Source organism: Hypanus sabinus, chromosome X2, assembly GCF_030144855.1.
Source record: "Hypanus sabinus isolate sHypSab1 chromosome X2, sHypSab1.hap1, whole genome shotgun sequence".
NCBI classification, from domain to species: Eukaryota; Metazoa; Chordata; class Chondrichthyes; order Myliobatiformes; family Dasyatidae; genus Hypanus; species Hypanus sabinus.
In genome coordinates, this window is record NC_082739.1 from 5,104,141 (window position 1) to 5,126,854 (window position 22,714).

General features: G+C 42.9%; 1 protein-coding gene across 1 annotated transcript in view; it reads right to left on the minus strand.

Annotated features, from left to right (window-relative positions):
• Positions 1–22,714, minus strand: part of abcg4a (ATP-binding cassette, sub-family G (WHITE), member 4a) — a 158,003-nt gene that overhangs the window by 14,738 nt on the left and 120,551 nt on the right. The window contains exons 5-10 of the mRNA XM_059957300.1: positions 17,175–17,225; positions 15,224–15,369; positions 10,559–10,682; positions 3,233–3,347; positions 2,278–2,420; positions 812–910 (exon numbers count right to left, since the gene is read on the minus strand). Of these exons, the coding sequence (XP_059813283.1) occupies positions 812–910; positions 2,278–2,420; positions 3,233–3,347; positions 10,559–10,682; positions 15,224–15,369; positions 17,175–17,225 (678 nt within the window). The remainder of the gene's footprint in view (positions 1–811; positions 911–2,277; positions 2,421–3,232; positions 3,348–10,558; positions 10,683–15,223; positions 15,370–17,174; positions 17,226–22,714) is intronic.

Consider the following 22,714-nt stretch of genomic DNA (forward strand, 5'->3'; position numbering starts at 1 on the left):
ATCAGCCTTGATCACAGTGAATGGTGGTGCTGGCTAGAAGGGCCGAATGGCCTACTCCTGCACCTACTGTCTATTGTCTACTCTTCTTGTCTGCATGAGTTTCCTCTGGGTGCTCCAGCTTCCTCTCCCATTCCAAAAGGTGTATGGTTAGGGTTACTGAGTGTTTTGTATTCTATGTTGGCACATGAAACCTGGCAATATTTGCCAAACACAATCCTCGCTGATTTCATTTGAAGCAAACATCACACTTCGCTGTATGTTTCAACGTAGATGTGACAAATAGAGCTAATCTTAATCTTAATTTGAGACTGTAAATAGTATGTTTTATGATGTTCTTAATGTTGCATTATCGTGTATTGTGATACTGTAGTCATTTGAATAATCTTTTGTATATAAATAAAAGGCTGTACTGAGGGAGTGTCATGCCTTTGGAAATGTTCAATTGTCATTTTGTGTGATTTATTGAATGTTGTATCAATGTGAATGACGCTGTCACTATATTAGTGATTTTTCTGTTACTGCTCCGAGCTCCGATTTGAAGGCATTGGAACTGGGAAAATATTCAACTGAACTCGTCCAGCCTGTTTATCAGTTCCTGTATGTTATCAGTCCTAGTAGATAGAACAACTGTCCTGAGGAACGCACAGCCATTGGTGTGGGTTTGAACCAGACTCTCAGAATCAGACTTATTATCACTGGCACATTGTATATGGCATAAAATTATGAATAATTACAAATACAAATAAATAATGCAAAAAAACCCCAAGAAAATAAGGACCTAAAAGAGAAGGGCAGAGGCAGCTGGACTTACCGCATCCCTCAATATGGAAATGAACGTTCTTCTGAAAAGGATACAAAACTGTGCAAAGGAGCTTATAGCAAAAGTGCGGCTCTCAATTGGGCCCGAGTCCTGAATAGAGGGAGACAGAATCAGAGTGGATCACTCAGTTTTGTCATAGCCATTCGCAATGAAATGGAAGAGATTCCCTCAAGTTGACACAGAGGATCCCAGTGTCATGGAGTCATAGAGCACCACAGCACAGATACAGACCCTTCAGCCTATCTGGTCCATGCCAAGCTATTATTCTACCCCATCCCATCAACCCGCGCCTGGATCATTGCCCTCCATTGACGTACCTATCCAAATTTCTCTTAAATGTTGCAGTCAGACCCATATCCAGCATTTCCATTGGCAGCTCGTTCCACACTTGCACCATCCTCTGAACGAAGTTGTTGCCCCATGTTCCCCTTTAACCTTTCACCCTTAACCCATGACCTGTAGTTCTATTCTCACCCAACCCCAGTGGAAAAAGCCTGCTTGCATTTACCATATCTATACCCCTCACAGTTTTACAAATTTCTGTCATATTTTCCCACAGATTTTTTTACGCTCCAGGGCATAAAGTTCTAACCTATTCAACCTTCCCCTATAACGCAGGTCCTCAAATCCTAGCAAAATCCTTGTAAATTTCTCTGTACTCTTTCAATATTATCGATATGGAGCTTGACCCAGAGGGGGACTCTTCTGCTCCATTTGTGAGGCAGATCCTTATGACTCTCAATGAGGGTCCAATCCTATCCCTAATTAGGCTGGTGGTATTAACTGTGGGAACCTTTCTGCTTTGTTTCAATAGTATCTGCATTTACATGCTCTGAAATGTCAATAAGCACTATAATTATTAAACTTATTTAACATTCTCTTAGAGTTTTACTCAAATAGGTGTTGGATTAGACTTTAATTGTCAGCATCTTTGTAATTTAAAAATTAATTAGATGCTAGTATTTTTATAACTACTTATATGCATGTAACTGGTTAGTATGTTTACTAGTGGTTACATTTGTATGATTCTGGAAAGTTCTGGAAGCTTCTCTGCTGCTGCATTATTTCAATAGGGCTATCTGACTGGCTGACTCTTAACTACGAATTTGAACTGAATGTTCCTCGTCTATGGAGTATTAAAAAGAGCTGACCATACAGTCGTGCTATCTTTCTTTTTGCTTCTTCTCTCCCTTCTGTTACTAATCTCTGCTCCTGTTACTGTCCATTTTCAATTTTCTTTGTTCTATTAATGCTTAATAAAATGAACGTGAAGCAACAAGTTTTGTGCCCCTTTCCTGTCTTTTGAAAGAAACTTGGACTAAAAACATCAGAATCCAACGTGGAGCAGTTCAGAGGACACAAGCTGGTTTTGTTTATTTTTACCATTGAAGATCCTCTGAACTGATACTCAGTGTCACCAATCTACAAGGCACAGTTCAATCCTCACTGCTTCTTACCGCAAGGCTCTGGCTGGGCCAGCCTGGTGGATCGCTGCCATTGGTTGAGTTCTTCTTTTCCGCCATTGTGCACATTCCATCCTGCACAGCCTTAAAGAGCACAGGGTTCAAATCTCCATATTCACCAGAAGCCACCTCAATGACTGGGCAAGGAAAGAAAAGCAACATTCACAGTCAGAATTAAAAGACTGGATCCAATGTCCCTGCAACAAAAGGGGCTGGAAGGAGACACTTCCCCAACACAACGTTAAGAAAGAGAGGATGGATAAGTTGTTCTAAAGGGCCTGTTCCATGCTGTAGTATGCTATGATCTAGGTGAAACACAAGAAATTCTGCAGATGTTAAAAATCGTGAGTAACACATACTGAATGTTGGAGGAACTCAGCAAGTCAGGCAGCATCTATGGTGGGAAATAAACAGTTGGTGTTTCGGGCCGAGACCCTTCATCAGGACTGTGGTGGGTCTTGGCATAAAGGTTGACTGGTCATTTCTCTCTATTGATGATGCCTGATATGCTGAGTTCTTCCAACATTTCGAATGTGTGACTCCAGGTGAGAGCCAGTTTGATGCTACAGGTTGTCAGGCAAACATCTTGAGGAACCAGCATCGACAACTCAGTAAATAAGCATAGAAGTACACCCCTACTCTTTGGCCTCGTCAGCAGCCTCAGCGAAGACAGACCCTGAGAGGGCTCTACACAGACAATCATTCAAGGTCTATTTGCTTTCACTCCTTTGAACCTAGTGTACTGTAATGTTGAGACCCCCTTTCCACTGGGGACAGGGGACAGACTGGGGTGGGGAGGCCTTCGTTGTTTTCGATCTCATGATTCTACATCCCAACCCGACCCTGACCAAAGTCAGGCAGTTCATCACAGAAATGATTTAGGCCCAGGGATATGATCCACCAAAGTTTCTGTTGAAACCCTTTAATGGAAAGTCTTTTCCTTACGTACTGAAGTCAGCAGGGTTGTGATAGGTTGGACAATGCAGACCAAGTCCCTTCAGGAAGGGGATGAGGTTGGGAACAATCCCTTTGTAGATGCACTGTCCTTGACTCACGATGAAGAGCTGCGAGGAGAGGAAGGAGACTTGGATTAACCTGTATGCAGTTCAATGCTTCTCTTAAAACATCACATCACAGTACATGCCCTTCAGCCCACCATGTTATGCTGACCCCTTAACCTACTCCAAGATCAACCTAATCCCTCCATCCCACATCGCTCTCCATTTTTCTATCACCCATGTGCCTACCTAAAGTCTCTTAACTGTCCTTAATGTACCTGCCTCTGCCACCCCTGCTGACACCACATTCCACAAACAGAATACATGTAAGAGTAAGTACAAACTACTTCTGCATGCTTTCATTAAAGTGTTCATCTAATATACTATCGTTTTCCCACTTGCAAGCTAACTATGTCAAATGACCAGAAATCCAAATTCACATGTACTGGTTATATTTACTGACACAGAGGAAACAATAGCTCACAACATAGAGCACAATACAGCTTTACAAGACCCTTTAACCTACAACCCTTCACAATACAAGACCCTTTAACCTACAAAGTTGTGCTGACCTTTTAACCTACTCCATGGTCAATCTGACCCTTCCCTCCGACATAGCCTTTCATTTTTATATCATCCATGTGCCTATCTGAGGGTTTCCTAAATGTCTCTAATGTTACAGCCTCTACTGGCAGGGCATTCCATGCATTCACCACACTCTGTAAATTAAATCTACGCCCCCTCATATTAGCCATTGCCGCCCTCATCTATAAACTCAGCCGCTTTGTGAAAAGAAGCAAATTAACCATATTGTTCACTTTGCGTCATAGAACCATAGAGTTATACAACCCATAACAGGCTCTTCACCCACCTAGTACATGCTGACCAAAGTACCTTAGCTAGTCCTATCTAGTCCTAATTGCCTTCATTTACTGCATATCACTCTAAACTTGTCCAAATGCCTTTTAAACTTTGCAACTGTACCCATCACTACCACTTCCTCTGGCAACCTATTCTACATACCCAACAGACTGTGAAATAGCTTCCTGTAATGTCATTTCTGTAGATCACTAAATGTTTCAATAAATGGGGTAAGAATCTGGGGGTAAGCTAAGTTGATGGAGTTACAGTTACTGATGCTGAGGGTTGGGGAAAGTTACACTAATTAGTGATTAATATCACCAAACATCCAAAAGCCTGGACCATTGATCCTGAAATGGGATTTCAATTCCATCACAGAAGCTGGTAGATACAAATTCAATCAGTTAAGTCATACTATAATAAAAGGCTTGTGACATTGGTGGTGGCCACGAAACAACTTGACTGTTCTGCTTCACTGGTGAGCACTGACTTGTGAGCTACAGGGGAATAAGCCAAGTCAAATCAACACAGTCAATGCATCCCTCTGTCAAGTAACATTTGAGGCACTTACACAGAAACATGAACAGACAGGAAATTGAGGAATATAGACCATGCACTCCCAGATGGAATTAGTTACTTTAGCATCATGGTCAGTGCAAATGTGGTGGGCCAAACAGCCTGTTTCTATGCTGCACTGTTCTTTGTTTTGTGGCAAGAATTTAATGAGCACTTTCACACTGTCTTATTCCTTCCTGGTTGACATTTCATGACCTGTAATGCCAGCATACAACAGGAGGTGGCAGTCAACATCAAAGTTCAGGATTGAACTACAGCGTGTCCTTTGAAGCTTAATAGATTTTGCAGGGGATGGAAACACTGAACCAGCAGATCCACTGATCAGTGACAAGAATAATCCAGTTGCAAAGCTTGGTCTTTGAGTCTCAAGAAATCCATTTTCTTCTAAACATAAGAGATTCTGCAGATGCTGGAAATTGGTGAGCAACGTTCACAAAATACTGGAGGAATTTGCATATATTCAAAGCATTCAAAGTAAAATTAATTATCAAAGTATATATATGTCACCATATACTATCTTATTTGTTTTCTTGCAGGCATTTACAGGAAAATAAAGAAATTCGATAGAATTTCTGAAAAACTCTACATTAACAAGGACTGACAGATAACCAATTCCAAAGACGACAAACAGTAAAAAGAAATAAAAAATAATACTGAGACCATGAGTCAGGCATCATCCACAGAGATGAAAACAGCTGACAGCTCGGACCACAACCCTTCATCAGCACTGGAAAGGAAGGGGGAGAAAGGCCAGAATAAGAAGGTGAGAGGAGGGGAAGGAGCTCCCCAAATCCCAAATTGTCTCACTTCAGATATTAGACACAACAGTTTACTCAAGCCAAACGTTACAAATGGGCTGGACAGTGCAACTATTGATCCACAGCCACACTGTAAATTTGTGAGACATGGCATCAAACCCTAAACATAAATCAACTAACACTGGCCCAAATTTTGGCAGAAAGATTTGAAAGTCCAGTTCTCCTCTGTCATTGTTAAGGATTGTGGTGTAGGTGCATGTGAACAGAGAAGGATGAGGGGCGTTGGCATCTTCTGCCAGCCTGTTCTCAGCAGTGCCATCACCGTGGTCCTGTGGCAGAGTGTGAAGCTATGGCAGTTCTGTTGGGGAATCCAAGAATAGTGCCCTGAATGGAGAGGAATGGCTGAGGATGCAAGGCAAGTCTTTTTTTCCTCAGTTGTTTAGAGGGTATGCATTTTCTCACTCTTTGCCTGTTCCACCACCAACACTGCCCACACACACACAAAGATTTATTTGTCATATGTATATCAAAGCACAGTGAAATATGTCAATGATCAGCACAGTCTGAGAAAGTGCAGGGTGCAGCCTGCACGCTTCCAGCACCAACATAGCATGGCCACAACTTACTAATGCTAACTCATATGTCTTTGGAATGAGGGAGGAAACCAGAGCACCTGGAGGAAAACCACACAGTCACAGGGAGAACATACAAACTCCTTAACCAGAAGCCATGGCTGACTGCAGTGTTTCGTGCACTGCTTAGGGATCAAGACGTTGTCTTCAGTTCAGGGGACTCTACCTGGTCCCAACATATTGATGTAGTCACAAGACAGCGGCTATACTTTGAAGCATTTGGCATGTCAACAAATATGCTCAAAAGCTTCTGTAGTTGCACTGTGGAGAGCATTCTGACAGGCTGCATCACTGTCTGGTATGGGGGGGGGGGGGAGGGGGAGGCTACTGCACAGGACCGAAAGAAGTTGCAGAGGGTTGTAAATTTAGTTGGCTCCATCTTGGGTACCAGACTACAAAGTACCCAGGACATCTTCACGGAGCAGTGTCTCAGAAAGGCAGTGTCCATTATTAAGGACCTCCAGCACCCAGGGCATGCCCTTTTCTCACTGTTACCATCAGGTAGGAGATACAGAAGCCTGAAGACACACACTCAGCGATTCAAGAACAGCTTCTTCCCCTCTGCCATCTGATTCCTAAATGGACTTTGAAGCTTTGGACACTACCTCACTTTTTAAAAAAATAGACAGTATTCCTGTTTTTGCACATTTTTAATATAAACTATCCAATATATGTAATTGATTTACTTGTTTATTATTTTTTTTCTCTCTCTGCTATATTATGTATTGCATTGAACTGCTGCTGCTAAGTTAACAAATTTCACGTCACACGCTGGTGATAATAAACCTGATTCTGATTCTGATTTCCTGGTAGCGTCTTATATTATGGCCTCTAAATAATCTCCTCACCCCATGTGGAAACAGTCTTTCCTCATCAATGCTTTCAAAAACTTTCACACTTTGGGAGGATCTCCTGAACATCTCAAAACAAGCTTCCACCTTCCCTGATGATGTAGTCCTTACCCCTGTGGGAAATACAGTGGTATATCAGATTATGCTGCTGCCTCACATTCCAGTGACCCAAGTTCAATCCTGAGCCCTGGTGCTGTTCTTGAGGAATTTGCACATTGCCCCGGTACTACCTGTGTTTCCCCCTGGGTGCTCTGGTTTCCTCCTCCATGCTGTCAGTAGGTAAATAGGCTATGGTTAATTGCCTGTGGCATGGGTGGGTGGCAGGAGAGCTGGAGGGCATTGACAGGCAAGGGACAGATTAGAGTAATTCAGCAGGGAAGCAGTCTTTAGTCCAACACGGAAATGCCAACCAAAATGCCCATTAAAGATAGTCCCATTTGCCTGTGTTTGGGCAATATTCTTCTGTACATTCCCTATCCATATATATTACAGGGAAATAGGTGAGGACATGGAATTGATGAAGCAGCAGACCAGATGGTTTCTATTTATACCATGAGAAATGTAAACCTTCTCTGCACCTTCAATATTGCTCTAAATCCTTTGATAATATAGCAACCGGAACTATATAAGGTTTTGGTATGTATCACACAGGAACAAGAATAACTAGAAAAAGCCCAAAGCGTGTCAGCTTCACCACTTTGCCGTCCACTAAGGGATCACTTTCTACCTCTGAACTCATGACATCTACTGCATGGGGGGTGAGAAGTCTGTAGGCTTTGGAAACCACAGTTCCACATCTCCCAGAAAATATCTATGAAAAAGAACTTTGTGTGGTTTGCCACCAAGCTGAGGCCCTACAAGCTTGAAACACAAAGGGGAAGGAAACGGTGGTCAATTTACATGTTGGTTAATGTCAAATTAAATATCTCTTCCTTGAAGATTGTCTGCTTTTGCCTGAATGGGTGAAGATAGTTATTTAAGTTAAACATCTGTCTTGCTACGAATTCAAAGAGATGAGGCTCAAGTAAGGGATATAGATTACAGTGAAATAAGTCCAGTGGGACTGCTCCAAGAGCTAACATGGCCTCAATGGAAAAATGGCCTCCTTCTATGTCAAAAGAAACATGCTAAATAAAATGAAATGAGACAACATGATGCATTAGGTGAAAGGGGAAAGTACTGAAAAATACAAAGTTACTCAACACAGACCTCAGATGGGGAACTGCACCACTGGGTTGACTAATATTTACACAGCAAGATCCCACACAGACAGGTTAAAGAGACCAATAAGCAATTAAATGCCCTTGGTGATACTGAAAGAGAAATTTCCAACACATGAATGGACTACTTTTAGGTCAGTCTGATAATGAAGAGGGAGGCAGGAGAATGAGGGGAGATTTTCTAGAGGTATACAAAATTATGAGTTGAGGTAGGGAGAATGCAGGCAGGCTTTTTCCTCTGATAGTGGGTGAAACTACAACTAGAAGTCACAGACTTAGGTTTAAAGGTGAAATACTTAAGAGCATTCTGAGGAGAAACTTCTTCACACAGGGTGGTATGAGCTTGGAGCAAGCTGCCAGCAGAGTGGTGGATGAGGTTTCAATTGTAACATTCACGAGAAGCTTGGATTGGTGTATGGATAAGAGAGGTATGGAGGGTTATGTCCGGGTTCAGGAAGATGGGGCTAGGCAGATCAGACTGACATGGGCTAGATGGGCCAAAGGGCCTGTTTCTGTGCTGTAATGCTCTATCACTGTCTGAACCCTGTAAAGGACCAACATGGTTCTCATGGGTCTTGTCCCCAACCACAATATTAATGGTACCTTCAGAGTTCAAGCCCCTAGTATCCTTCATTATATAAATGAATTACTTTTGCTTCCTCATAATGAGGCACTGTAAAGTGTCATGCTAGCCACTGTGTCACTGTGCCGCCCTAGGTGTTAGAAGATCTTCTTGTAGAAGGTACCAAAATTAAGGATCAGAGGTATGTTATTTGGCAAATAATTCACAAAGAAAAGATGGGGTTGAAGAGAAATATGGGTGTATAGAATTAAGAAGGTCCAATAAAGAGTAACCTTCAGGAGTACCACAATCTTGTCATGGTTTGGAGGCTTGCATCTCTGAAATACCTGGACAGCTACGTTGGCTAGAATCAGGGCTTTGTGTTTTGACTTTTGGTAGGGTCACCCATGCCAAACAGGTCAAGGGGTAGAGGCCAGACTGATTGGTCCATCAGTCCTCCAGGTTCAGAGGTTCATCTCGGGGTTAACAACCCTGACTGGTCAAAAGAAACTTTTACAAAAACAGCAATGAAGAATCCTTCTATATCTGTGTGCGATGGTTCAGGCAGACCAAGATGGAGGACCTTCATTGCTGCCCTTAATGCCAGTGGTATAATGGTCAGTTACCTAACCCATAGAGTAAATATGAAGGACTTGGGCTCCAAGGGTAGTTATATTTGAAGGGTGTTAGTGGGGACGAGCTCCCAATGCTAAACAAATGCTCTTCATGGTGTGTGTCTCTAACAGCCTCTGACAACCAAGTCCAACTCCTGGCCTTCACGCGTGGCATAGTCCTTATGCCTGGCGGAGCTGTTCTCACTAGCAGGAGAAGAGGCAAGGCGGGCCACTGGTGCCTTAAAACCCAGTTGCTCCGGGCAGATTGGGCTTGTTAACTACGGATGGTAGCTCATCTAGGAGAGGGAAAACTCCAATTTCAAACCTCCGCTGCCTTGCGGCTATACCCGCTCACGGGAAAGGCTTTGGGAGTAAACCCCGAGGAAAAATCCGGAGTCGGAGTCCCGAAGGCGGCTGACTGCTGTACCCAGCACCGACACGGCAACTCCTGCGATGCTGCTGGCACCAAACCGTATCGACTCTCGTCGTCCCTTTGGACCTGTCATCAGCATGGAGAGGGGGGGGGGGGGGTCCCCACTGCATGGGCAACAGGCAGATCTCCATATCGACTCCGCCCTGGCTTGTGCCCTGGACAGGCCACTCCAGCTTCGACCAGAGGCGTAGTACCCATGGTCAACCACGACCGACTAAGGCCACACACATTTCTCTTAGCAGACGGGTCAAAATCCAGGTTGAAAGTGATTGGTGGGAAGATTAGAAGGGAGATGAGGTATTACTCCTTCATCTGGAACACAATGCTTGAAAGAGTGCTGGAGGCAGGAACCCTCATCACATCTCCACTGTACCTGAATGTGTAGTAGAAGCACCATGACCGATGAAACAAGTGTTGGAAGGTGCAATTAGGGTCTTTGAGCAACACAGATGCCATGGGCTGAATGGTCTCATTCAGTGTTGAGAAGCTAATATGATTCTATGGATCCAGGAGAGTTCTTTAGTGGAGGTGTGAGAGTGTGGAAGTCAACCTGAGAGATTGGCATCTGTGAAGAGGACTGATGTATTTTAGGAGAACGTGGAAAAGTAGATGATGGAGAAAGGACAAAAAGAGAAACTGACAGGATTAGATGAAGCATGCAGTGTAATATCACCTGATGTAAAATCAGATTCTGAAAATAACATACAGTGTACTTCACAGATAAGAGTCGTGTCTTCACTTCAGTGCTAAAGCAATCATATAAATCATACCTTGTCAAACATCTCGAAGAGCTTGGCACTGGGCTGATGAATGGTGCAGATGATAGTTCTCCCACCTTGAGCTAGTGACCTCATCAGCGACACAACTTGGAAGCAAGAGGAACTGTCTAGACCACTGAGAGGAAGAAAAAGGAAGGGGGAGAGAGGGGGAGAGAGGGGGAGAGAGGGGGAGAGAGGGGGAGAGAGGGGGAGAGAGGGGGAGAGAGGGGGAGAGAGGGGGAGAGAGGGGGAGAGAGGGGGAGAGAGAAGGGTGGAGAGAAGGGTGGAGAGAAGGGTGGAGAGAAGGGTGGAGAGAAGGGTGGAGAGAAGGGTGGAGAGAAGGGTGGAGAGAAGGGTGGAGAGAAGGGTGGAGAGAAAGGTGGAGAGAAAGAGAGCGAGCAAGGGGGGAAGGGAGAAGGGGGAGAGGAAGAAAGAAAGGGGAATAGAGAGAGGGAATGACAGAGAGAGGGGGCGATAGGGAGGAGAAGGCAATGGGGAGAGAGGGAGAAATTATAAACATATAGTTAGACTTGCTCATCCACAAGGAATTAAATGAAGTATCTCTTGAACAATACACAGATGAACCCAACCAAAAAGCCATCAAAAAAATATTATGTTTGTTTGGTTCTTGCCTTCCAACAGATGTTCATTAGTTGTGAAAAGATTATTTAGCTGGGCAGGGATGTAGAAACTAGAGGATCAATAATGAAACCTCCAAGAGTACATTAAAGCAGAGCTGGCAATACTACTGGCTTATCAAGTCAAATATTAAAAATATCAGCTCAGTTAGCCATTTCCACACTAATTCAGGCAGGATTGCAACTGGCTGATAGGAAGACTTGTTAGGTTCGCCACACAGTGCCCGAATATCAGTGAGTCCCAATCAGCCAATTCAACTGGTAAAACAAGAACAAGCTGCAAAGAATAAAGTATCAAGCAGAACCTTTGGATTGGATGTTAAACCAACATGGGTAAAAGCAAAGGGAATTATTATTTTATTTCTTATTATTTATTTATTTATTTACAAAGGTTCACCCAAAGCTCTGCTTCCTACGGTGGGTGTCACAGTAGTGTAGCAATTTGCATGAAGTTATTACAGCTCAGGGTGTTAGAGCTCAGAGTTTAATTCTGGTGACCACTGTAAGCAGTTTGGAATGTCTTCCCCATGGAATGCATGGGCTTCCTCTAGGGTTCTGGTTTCCTCCCACAGTCCAAAGATGCACTGGTTAGTAGGTTCATTGGTCATTGTAAATTGTTCCACGATTAGGCTAGAATTAAATTGGGCGTTACTGACCAGCTCAGCTCAAAGGGCCAAAAGGGCCTGTTCCAATCTGTATCTCTAAATAAAAAATAATTAACACCCACCTATCTTTTCACCCATCCTCCCCCGTCTTGTTAAGCTACTTTGGAAAACATCTGGGTTTCAGAATTCTCATCTTTGTGTTCAAACCCTCTTCAATGGACTGACCTAGATTTCTCATAACCTTCTGTAGCTCATCAAACCTCTGGAGTTCCCTAATCCATTGACTCTGCATCCTTGTGCATCTCCTGCTTGATTTGCCTCACTATTGGTGGTCACACATCTCACCAGGCAGGCTCTATGCTTCATATTTCTTTCTTATTCTTCTTCACCTTACTCACAGGTGGTTCTTAAGGCACAATGTTCAAAGGTTCAAAGGTTTATTTATTATGAAAGCATGTGTCCATTTACAACTCTGAAATTTGTCTTCTCCAGATAGCCACGAAACAAAACATGAAAGTCGTTCAGAGGGAAACATCAAGCCCACCCCACCCCTGCACAAAGAACAGCAACCCCCAAAACCCCCCCCACACAAAATAGAACAGAAACACCTCTCCCGCACAAAAGTCCCCAAACCTCCTCCCCTCACACAACAAAACGGAAAAGGAGTGGGAGATAAAAACACAGAATATAAACAGCAGAAGTCTGAAAAGTCCACAGCCCATAAGCACAATAGTGAAATCCATAAACGCAGAGCTACGATGTAAAACTTAGAAAGGTTAAGATGCTCTTTGAATTCTGTTGGATGAAGATTTTTTTTTTACCAATATCTCCTTTTCCACTTCAGTGACAGTTCTTTGCCCACAATGATTGAGATGGATAGCATGATCACTCTCTGGGGGGGGGGGGGGGCTAAAAATGCAGAATCCATCACAGTGGTATGTTTTCAGCTTTGCTGATTGTCAACAACAACTTTAGAGTAATGAAGATTCAGATCCATTGAAAAATAGTGAGCAGAACCTACACTGACAGAACCATACAGCACAGAAACAGGCTCTTCAGCCCATCTAGTCCATGCCAAACCCATTTAAACTGCCTACTCCCATCGACCTGTACCCGGACCATAGCCCCCCATACCCCTACCATCCATGTGCCTATCCAAATGTTGCTTAAACGCTGAAATCAAGCTCACATAGACCATTTGTGCTGGTAGATCATTCCACACTCTCACGACACTCTGAGTGAAGAAGATTCCCCTTAAGTTCCTCTTAAACTTTTCACATTTCACCCTTAACCATGACCTCTGGTTGTAGTCCCACCCAACCTCAATGGGAAAAGCCTGCTTGCATTTACCCTGTCTATAACCTCCATAATTTTGTAAACCTCTATCAAATCTCCCCTCAGTCTTCTACGTTCTAAGGAATAAAGTCCTAAACTATTCAATCTTTCCTTATAACCCAGATCCTTCAGACCTGGAAACATCCATGTAAATTTCCTCTACACTCTTTCAATTTTATTTACATTTTTCCTGTAGTTAGGTGACCAAAATTGCACACAATACTCCTAATTAGGCCTCACCAATGCCTTATACAACTTCAACATAACATACCATCTCCTGTACTTCTGATTTGCACAGTAGGGGAATTAAGGGTCATGGGGAAAAGGTAGGTAGATGGAAATGGGTCCGTGGCCAGATCAGCCACGATCTTATTGAATGCTGGAGCAGGCTCAATGGGCCAGATGGCCTCCTCCTGCTCCTATTTCTTATGTTCCTGTGTACTTGGTACTTTGATTTATGAAGGCCAATGTGCCAAAAGCTTTCTTTACAACCCTATGTACCAGTGATGCCACTTTCCATGAGTTATGGACCTGTATTTCCAGATCTCTTTGTTCTACCACACTGATGCACTGAGGAACTTTAAATTCCTCTATGTTATTATTTTGGAAGATCTGTCCTAGCCTCAGCATGTACTGTAAGCGCAAATATGAAGAAAGCACAGCAGCAGCTCTACTTCCTTAGGAGCTTGTGAAGGTCCGGCATAACATTTAACATTTTGACAAACTTCTATAGATGTGTGGTGGAGAGTATATTAATTGGCTGCTTCACAACTTGGTATGGTAACACCAATGTCCTTGAGTGGAAAATCCTACAAAAAGTAGTGGATCCAGTCCATCATGGGTAAAGCCCTCCCCCTCAATTGAGCACACCTATATGAAATGTTGTTGCAGGAAAACAGACACCACCACCCAGGACATGCTCTCCTCTCGCTGCTGCCATCAGGAAGAAGGGACAGGAGCCTCAGGATTCCCACCACCAGGTTCAGGAGCAGTTACTACTCTGTAGTCATCAGGTTCCTGAACCACAGGGGATAACTTCACTCAATTTCACTTGCCCCATCATTAAAATGTTCCCACAACCCATGGGTTCACTTTCAAGGACTCTTCATTTCATGTTCTTGATATTTATTTCTTATTTATTAATTATTATTTCTTACTTTTTATATTTGCACAGTTTGTTGTCTTTTGCACACTGCTTGAACATCCAAGTTGGTGTAGTCTGACCAGTTACTTTGAGATTGTGTTCCTTGGTTCAGGACATTATCTCTGCATCAAACCCTGTATGAAAGTCCCACATTGCAATGAGCTCACTGGTGGTTTGCCTCTATACCTCTATCCTTAAGGGTTGCCCTGGCTGTGACACAAGAAAGCAGCATCAATCATCCAGGCCACATTCTCTTCCCACTACTACCATCGGGAAGGAGGTACAGGAGCCTTAGGTCCCACACCACCAGATTCAGGGACAGTTATTACCCTTCAGCCATCAGGCTCCTGAACCAGCGAAGATAACTTCATTCACCTCAACTCAGAATTGATTCCATAAGCTATGGACTCACGTTCAAGGACTCTACAGCTCATGTTCACAGCATTATTTATTTACTTTTAAAAAAATTGTTTGCACAATATGCCTTCTTTTGCATACTGATTGTTTGTCAGTCTTTACATATGTTGTTGTTCCTTTTCGTGCCTTGTGGCACATTTGCCATTTCCATATGAGGCCAAGTTGCTCAACGCTCAACCCAGCATGGATGGAAAGCATGCAAGGACCCAGCCAGATTTGAACTCGGGACCATTCGCCTCGAAGTCTGGTGCTGATGCCACTACATCACTGGCCAGTCTTTTTTATGTATAGTTTTTTTTCATAAATTCCATAGTATTTCTTATTATCTTGGAAATGCCTGCAAACAAATGAATCCCATGGTAATATATGGTGCAATGCACATTGATAATAGATTTCTTTGATGTTGATGAGGAAACACTTATGGTTGCATGGCTTGCTATCAGATCCACTGATCCCATCTCCAGTAGAAAGGCACCATGAGATGAAGAACAAAACAAAGGGTATATGACCCAGTTTTTTGGATATACCCTTCTCTTACCTGGTCGGCTCATCAAAGAACATAACAGGAGGGTTGTTGACGAGTTCCAGCGCGATGGCTAGCCGCTTGCGTTGTCCTCCAGACAGAGAGAGGGTGCGGGTGTTCGAGCATTTTAGCAGTCCCAGTGCTGTCAAAATCTCATTCACCTTTAAACAGGAAATTGCTTTAAAGGTTAGAACCAAATAAATAACCATTGACTACAACATTTTACAAATGGAGACTCTTCTGCCTATCATTATCTGTGCCAGAACTTTGAAAGAACAATCAATGTTTGCATTCATTACAGTACAGCACAAAAGTATAGTGGCTAGCTTAATGCTATTACAGTGCTAATGACCCAGGATCAATTCTGCTGCTGTCTGTAGGGAGTTTGCATGTTCTTCCTGTAACCGTGTGGGTTTCCTCCGAGCGCTCGGGTTTCCTCCCACATTCCAAAGATGTACAAGCTAGAATGTTAATTGACTGCAATTGGCTGGCGTGGACTTGTTGGGTCAGAAGGACCTGTTACCGTGTTGTATCTCTATCAATAAATAAAATAACATACTCTTAGTGGTTACAGGGAGAAGGCGAGAAGATGGGGTTCAGAAGTGATAGTAAATCAGGAACGATCTAATGGCTGAGCAGCCTCAATTGGCCTAATTCTGCTCCATTATCTTATACTCTTTTACCCACAATATTATGCGGAGCTAATTAAGCAAATACTGCCTAATTAAACTGGTCCCTTCTTCCTGCACATGGTCCATAGTCCTCCATTTTCAATAAGTTCACGTGCCAGCTGCTTGTCTGAAATATACCTGATTTCTTTAGAAGATGATAAACTGCAGAGAGCAGGAAAAATATTACGTTCTTTATCTCTCCTGTGTTGAATGATACTCCAAATACCATTCCATTAAGTGAGTATCTTGAGCAGCTGACTGAACTCAACTGAGCTACAATCTGCACCCGCCCTGCTTTAGGAAGAACAGCCACAGCTCAACATGATCATAAGACTGTAAGAGGAAGGATGTAGAATTAGGTCATTCCATCCATTGAATCTGCTCTGCCATTCCACCATGGCTAATTTATTTTCCCTCTTAACCCTTTCTCATTGTAACTTTTGACGTCCTGACTAATCAAGAACCTATCAACCTCTGCTTTAAATATACCCAATGACTTAGCCTTCAGAGCTGTTGTGGCAATGAATTCCACAGATTCATCACCCTCTGATTAAAGACATTTCTCCTCAATTCCTCCTCACCTCTGTTCTAAAGGTATGTCCTTCCATTGTGAAACTGTGTCCTCTGGTCCTAGCTCTCCCACTATAGAAAACATCCTCACAAGTCCACTCTATCTAGGCCTTTCAACATTCAAAAGTCCCTAAATCCAGGTACCATTCCAGCGATTCCCTTCCACTTCTTGTCTTGAATCTTGATACTTCCTTCTAACATTTGGCATCTAGACATAAACATAACTGTGGCAGCCTGATCCCAGAGGCTGAACATTTTCTGCCTTGCTTTTCTATTATATAATGGTAACTATTCCAACAGCTGTCTGTCCCGTCAGCTCTAACAGTTGTGATTCCGAGTCCTCAGATAACTAGCTTCCTGCACAATTTGGTTCTTCTTACCAAAGCAGCTAGCAAGGGTGATGGTGAATCGTAAATACTTTGTACTCGAGGCCGCACATCCCATTATGAAAAGCTTCTTTGAGCAGAATCGGTTGACCAAAGGGCCTAATTCTGCTCGTCTCTTATGGTTTTACTCAATAAATGTATTTTTATTTATGTGACACAGGTCTGGGAAACTGCTACATATTTTGAGCCAAGCTCTTACTAATATTTATCAAGTGCAGGTATGTTAATGCTTTCTGTTTGTAAAAACCTAATTCATAGTCAATGGCTCCAATTAATAGTGCAAACCTAACTGTTGTTAAATTCATTACAACCCATTATCTAATGAATGATATGACTCACCAGTTCCTTTTTCACTTCCAATTTCTCCTTCAGCTTAAGGTGGGCTGAAACCTTCAAATAAAACAATAACATTCAACATTTCAGAGAGATAAAGAGGAATAAAACACTTCTAGAATCAAAGTGCCAATTATGAAATTACTTGGAGTATACTTGCTTTCAGGAATGAATGCACCAATGAACAATCTGTAATCCCCAGAGCCAGTAGGCAAAATTCCACAGCCGATTATTAATTAGGAGATACATGCATTCACAAACATTTTCTCTGATGGTCATTGTCCTACAGTACTGGTCCATGCCGACAAAGATTTCCATCTAAGATAGTCCCGTTTGCCGAAATTCCCCCAAACCATTCCTATTCAGGTACTTTTTAAATGTTAACGTACCTGCTTCAAACACCTCCTCCGGCAGCTCTTTTCGGATATTGACTATATGTTTACTCTGGGTAAACAATTCACCTCTCAGTTTCCTTTAAATCTCATCCCTCTCACCCTAAACTAGTGATTCCCAACCTTTTTAATGCCACGGACCCCTACCATTAATTGAGGGGTTTGTGGACTCCAGGTCAGGAACCCCTGCCCTAGACCAATGCTTAGCTCCTGATTCCCCAACCCTTTCTACAGCATGCCCCTATTGATTTTATAGACTTCTATAAGGCCACCCCTCATTCTCCTATGATCCAATAAATAAAGCCCCAACCTGCTCAACCTCTCTCCATAACTCTGTCCCTTGAGTGCCACCAATATTCTCATAAACCTCTACACTACTTCCAGCTTAGTGGATTCTTTCCTAAAGCAGGATGACAAATAAAATGCTGGAGGAACAGTCCAGATTTAAACATCCGCAGTCTCTTGTATGCCCAAAACTGAAAAGTTTTTGTTAAGAGTAATTGCACCTCTAACAATTATCTTCAGCAAACTGTCTCCCCAGTAGCTGCTTTGGTGCAGGACCAGTCTCCTGATACATCAGAGGAGATGCCAAAGGGTCAAGATGCTGAGGGTGGTACCAATATCCGACAGTCATATCAGGCAGGAAAATGGGGGAGGGAATCTCGACAGTCCAAATAGAAATTAAAATATGAAAGCAGATAGGGAAGAGGAACACACTGCCAAGTGGTTACTACATGGAAAAAAGCCATATAGTCCATCCAATCCACGGCAACTCTCTGTCCTATTATCCTGTTAGACCTGCCATTTTTTTTCATCATAAGTATCTATCCAATGATCTTCTGAAACAAAGGTTTGATCTGTTTTTGCCAAATGCTTACTGTATAATAAAAGATTTCCCTCATAATGCCCTGATTCTTAAGCCAATTACTTTAAATCTTTGTGGGTGGCATGGTAGCATAACACTATTACAGCACCAGTGACCTGGGTTCAATTCTCATTGCTGTCTGTATTGAGTTCTACGTTCTCCCTGTGACCGCATGGGTTTCCTCTGGGTGCTCCGGTTTCCCCCACATTCCAAAGGCAAACCAGTTAGTTGGTCACATGGGTGTAACTGGGCAGCTCATTGGGCCAGAAGGGTCTGATATATATCTCTAAATAAATATCTAAATAAACCAGCACAGACATTTTCTCTATTCATTTCACCACAGCTCTTTGTAATTTTTGAACCTCCATTAACTCTCTGCTCAAAGGAGAGCAACCCCAGTTCTTGAAACCACCTACATAACTGCAGTCCTTCAATCCTGGGACCACCCTCCTGCTGTCCCTCTCGAGAGCTTTTGTGTACTTCCTATACTGTGCTGGCCAGCATCACTTTCAAACAGAGACAAGTCGAAGCAAGAAACCAAGAGAAAGGAATAGAAAGATGTGAGGGAAGGCTGAGGAAGAAAAAAAGCACAACACGATTAAAACAAATACAACTACTTAAGATCACACATGTGGGAACTGAAATGTTCTGTGAATAAACTTTGGCACAGTTGCTTTCAAGATTTAAGGAAGAAAGGAGCAGCATTTCCCAATTCAGTTAAATGTTGGCTGATCTGCACAATTCACGTTATCTACCTCATACAATCCGTTGATTGTATTTAGTCAAGATGGTCACTTTTAAACAAGTGTATCTGACCCCAGGCTTTGCCTCTGACGGTTAATAGCTTCCCAGCATGAAAGAAAAAAAAATCAACATTCATCTGTTGATGAAACCCTCATTCCTTCCTTAGTTACCAGTGCACTTGATTTTTCAAGCGTTCTTCGAATTGGTCTCTCATCCTCAGATCTCCAGCAAATGAAACCGATCCAAACCTCCGATGCATGCATCCTAGTGCAAAGGCTTTTCACCCATTGCCCCTGTACTCGCTGATTTTCCCCTTCTTCCATTCTCACTCTGGCTCTCCCTTTCTCTTCATTTGTCTATCACCTCAGCCTGGTGCCACTGTTTCTTTCATTTCTCCAATGGTTCACTCTCCTCACCTATAAGATTCCCTCTTCTTCAGCCCTTTACCTTTTCTACCTATCACCTCCCAGCTTCTCATGTCACAATCCCACACTCACCTACCTTCTCCCTCACCTTGCTTCATCTATTACCGTCTAGCTTGTACTCCTTCACCAGAGAGCAGTGGACTTAGCTCAATACCTCACGAGCAGATCACTCCACACCATCTATAATATCTATAGGAGGTTGTGCCTCAGGAAGGCATTATCCATAATCAAAGATGCCCACCATTCAGGCCACGCCATCTTCTTGGACATAGCAGCAGGCAGCAAGTACAGAAGGCTGAAGTCCCACATTACCATGTTCAAGAACAGTTACTTCCCTTCAACCATTCAATCCTTCAATCAATTGGCACAAGCATGATAAACTTTTGAAAATTTTGCACTACAATGGACTTAGTTTTTGTTCCAATTGTTTTCTATCTTGTAAAAACTGCATACAATATCTGTTTAATTTATGTTTTATTCCAGTTTATATGATGTGACAGTATGTGCTGCTGCAAGCATTTTACCTATGCGTACTTGTGCAAATTACATTAAACTCAACCTTGACTTTGAGATAGATTTTCAGAGCATTAAGAAAAAAGCAATGGGTTAGTGCAGAAAATAACATGGAGGTAAAATAGCCCCAAGTTGTCCTCATTCTAGGTTTTAAAATTTATTTATTTATTTATTTTTAGCACGTCGCACCAGACAGTCAGCCATTCTTGTCTGGCGCGTGGTGTCAGGATTGCTCTCCTTTCAGATTAACCGGGTCACGATATGAACGTTCGACCCTTGATTTTTTTTTTTTTACGAGGCCGAGTGGCTAGCTCAACGCTCAACCCGGCACAGATGGAAAGCGTGCTCGGGGTGGCCCGACTTGGATTTGAACTCGGGAGCCTTCGCTCCGGAGTCCGGTGCTGATGCCATTGCGCCACCAGGTAGGTAATGTTAGAACATTACCATTGTAGGTAATGTTCTAATAACTGGACTGTGCCCAATCAGTGAGTGGTAGCACAAGAAGCAGCAAAAATTTCACTTGGGCAGTTGGCTGAAGGTTAAAACAGGCTGCACTTTTCAGAGTTGAAATGCACACAATCAGTTAACAGGTGAACGGGAAGAAGCACTGATTTTACATATGTCTGCAAATGATGATTTAAAAAGCAGCGCTCTGTGGCAGTTTTCGGAGTTGAATTGTATGTAATCAGTGAATGGGTGCAGGAGAAGAAGTGGCAATTTCACAAAGGTACGTGGCTGAAGATTAAAAAAGGCAGCATTCTGCGGCAGTTTCCAGAAATGGACCACACCCAACCAATGGCCAGGAGCACGAGTAGAAGCGGCGATTTCACTTAGGTACGTGGTTGAATTTTTTTTAAAAGGCAGCTTTTTGCGGCAATTTTCAGAGTTGAACTGCACCCAGTCAGAAAGCAGGAGGATGAGAAGGAGCAGCAACTTCACTTGGTTTCGTGACTGAAGATTAGAAAAGGCAGCACTTTTTGGTAGTTTTGTAAATGGACTGCATCTAATCAGTGAATGGGAGCATGAGAAGAAATGGCAATTTCATATAGCTCTGCAGTTGGAAGATTAAAAGAAGCATCACTTTGCGGCACTTTTTGGAGTTGAACTGCGCCCAATCCGTGAGCAGGAGGATGGGAAGAAACTACAATTTCACTTAGATCTGCAGCCGAAGATTAAAAATCAGAAAGCGCTTTGCAGCAATTAGTGAGTGGGAGTTGAGTAGAAGTGGCAATTTCACGTAGGTACGTTGAAGATTTAAAAAAGCAGCGCTTCGTGGCAGTTTTTGGAGCCCAATCAGTGAATGGGAGCACAAGTAGGAGCGGTCATTTCACATAAGTTCACGATTGAAGATGAAAAAAGTCAGTGCGTCACATCAGTGCATCAGAATAAGCAGTGATTTCATTTACGCTTGCATTTGACATTTTAAAAAGGCAGTGCTTTGCGGCAGTTTTTGGAGTTGGACAGTGTCTGATCTGTGAACAGGAGCATGAGAAGAGCCAGCTATTTCACTTAAGTACATGGATGAAGATTAAAAAAGGCAGTGCTTCACGGCAGTTTTTGTAAATGGATTGTGTCCAGTCAGTGAATGGGAGCATGAGAAAAAACGGCTATTTCACTTAGGTATGTGACTGAAGGTTGAAAAGGCAACATTTTGCAGCAGTTTTTGGAGCTGGACGCGCCCAGTTAGTGAACGGGTGGGGAAGAAGCAGCAATTTCACAAAGGTATGCGGCTGAAGATTAAAAAACAGTCAGCACTTTGCGGCAGTTTTCGGAGTTGGACTGCACCCAATCAGTGAATGGGAGCACAAGTAGAAATAGCAATTTCACTTAAGTACGTGGTTGAAGATTAAAAATGGCAGTGCTTCGCATCAGTGCATCAGAAAAAGCAACTTCATTTATGTTCGCGTTTGATATTTTAAAAAGGCAGCACCCTGCGGCAGTATTTGTAAATGGATTGCGTCCAATCAGTGAACGGGAGCATGAGAAAAAAAACGGCGATTTCACAAAGGTATGTGACTGAAAGTTAAAAAAGCAGTGCTTTGCGGCAGTATTTGTAAATGGACTGCAGCCAATCAGTGAGTAGGAGCACGAGTAGATGTGGTAATTTCACTTGGGTTTGTGATCGCCTCTGCGGCAGTTTTCGGAGTTGGACTGCGCCAATGAGTTGATGCAATTTCACTTAGGTATGCAGCTGAAGATTCATAAAAGCGGCGGTGTGAAACAGCTTTTGGAATATGGACTGCACCCAAACTGTCAGCGGGACCATGAGAAGAACCAGTGACTTCACTTAGGTACGTGACTGAAATTTTAAAAACCCAGTGCTTCGCGGCAGTTTCCGTAAATGGACTGTGTCTAATCAGTGAATGGGAGCATGCGAAGAAATGTCAATTTCACGTAGCTACGCGGTTGAAGATTAAAAGAAGCAGCGCTTTGCGGCACTTTTCGTTCAAAATTTGACAGCACCCAGTGAGCGGGAGGATGAGAAGAAACTGTAATTTCATTTAGGTTCGCAACTGAAGATTATAAATCACTCAGTGCCTTCTGGAAATTTTCGGAGTTGGACTGCACCCAATCTGTGAACAGGAGCACAAGAAGCAGAGCGACTTC